The sequence below is a fragment of the Equus quagga genome, chromosome 13 (genome assembly GCF_021613505.1).
Source record: "Equus quagga isolate Etosha38 chromosome 13, UCLA_HA_Equagga_1.0, whole genome shotgun sequence".
Lineage (NCBI taxonomy): Eukaryota > Metazoa > Chordata > Mammalia > Perissodactyla > Equidae > Equus > Equus quagga.
Window position 1 is genome coordinate 34,130,883 of NC_060279.1, and position 1,422 is coordinate 34,132,304.

The 1,422-nt window shown below is 45.6% G+C and overlaps 1 protein-coding gene across 1 annotated transcript; it reads right to left on the minus strand.

Annotated features, from left to right (window-relative positions):
- Positions 1–276: 276 nt before the first annotated feature.
- Positions 277–1,209, minus strand: LOC124251471 (olfactory receptor 10J1-like). The gene has a single exon (XM_046684292.1). The coding sequence runs from the start codon at positions 1,207–1,209 to the stop codon at positions 277–279; it is 933 nt and encodes a 310-aa protein (XP_046540248.1).
- Positions 1,210–1,422: the final 213 nt, after the last annotated feature.

The window sequence follows — 1,422 nt, forward strand, 5'->3', positions numbered from 1 at the left end:
ACACGATCACACTCTGACCTTGTAATTATCTCCTGGAATGGAGCCAGTAGATGTCTGTTTACAAGTCTGCAGAGTGACTTGTGTTTTTATTATGTTACCAAAGAGGTTGAGGAAGAAAGAATCAATTATTAGAGGCTAGCTCACAGCTTCACTTTTGCCCTGGCTCTGGCTGTGATGTGTGAGACTTCACCAATCACTTGAAACCCAGGCTCTATAACTTTTCCTGTAATCTTCCATGTGGGAGACATGCACGCCTATCTGGGTAGAGATTTCATCTTAGGAAAAGGATTTCCTACCCACCACTCTCCGCAAAGCATCCTGGACTTCCTTGTTTCTCAGACTGTACACAACAGGGTTCAGTAAAGGTGTTATGACTGTGTAGGTCACTGAGATTAACTGATCCTGATCTTTGGTGTTCTCTGATTTGGGTTTGAAGTAGGCAATGGAGGCACAGCCATAGTGGACAATGACCACAGTGAGATGGGAGATACATGTGGCAAAGGTCTTCTTCCGGCCTTCAGCTGAGGCAATCTTGAGAATGGTAGAACTAATGAGGACATAGGAGATGAAGAGGAAGGTGGCAGGGGCTGTGATGGCCAAGAGGCTGATAATTAAGGTCAGCATGTCATTGATGATTGGGGTAGCACAGGCCAGGTCCAACAGCGGTCGAACATCACAGAAGAAATGCTCAATCAGTGTGTTGCAAAAGGGCAGTCTGAAAATGACCACAGCCTGAAGTAGTGAGAGTGAGAACCCTGTGGCACAGACTGAGGAAGCCAGCATGGCACAGACCCTCCAATTCATGATGATTGAGTAATGAAGTGGGTTGCAGATGGCCACATAGCGATCATACCCCATTACTGCTAGCAGGAGGCAGTTGGTGATGGCAAAACCAAGGAAGAAAAAGAGCTGAGTCCCACAGCCCTCCAAGGAGATAGACTGGCTCAAGCCTACCAGGCTGGAAAGCATGCGTGGGATAATGACCAGGGAGTAGAAAGTCTCTGATGTGGAGAGGACACTTAGAAAGAAATACATGGGAGTGTGGAGGTGATAGTCAATACAGATAATAGTCACAATGATGACATTGCCAGTCAGAGTTAGGATGTACAGGGTAAGAAACACCACAAAAAGTGTGAGCTGATGTTCTTGGAAGGTGGAGAAACCTTGGAAAACAAACTGTCTCACCTCTGTGTAGTTGGCTGTCTTCATTGAGGATCTTGGGTCTGAAAGATAAAGAGAAAGTCAACAGCATCTCCTGGCACAAGAGACTGCCCTGACCTCTGGTGAGCACATGGTCCAGAGTAAAGATTCAATAACACAAGGACCCAGTTCAAAACTTCATGAATCAACTGCCTTTTACAGAGACATGGCAGATTAGGTGCTAGAACTTGAAGTAAAGATACAGAAAATTTGAGCAACAAT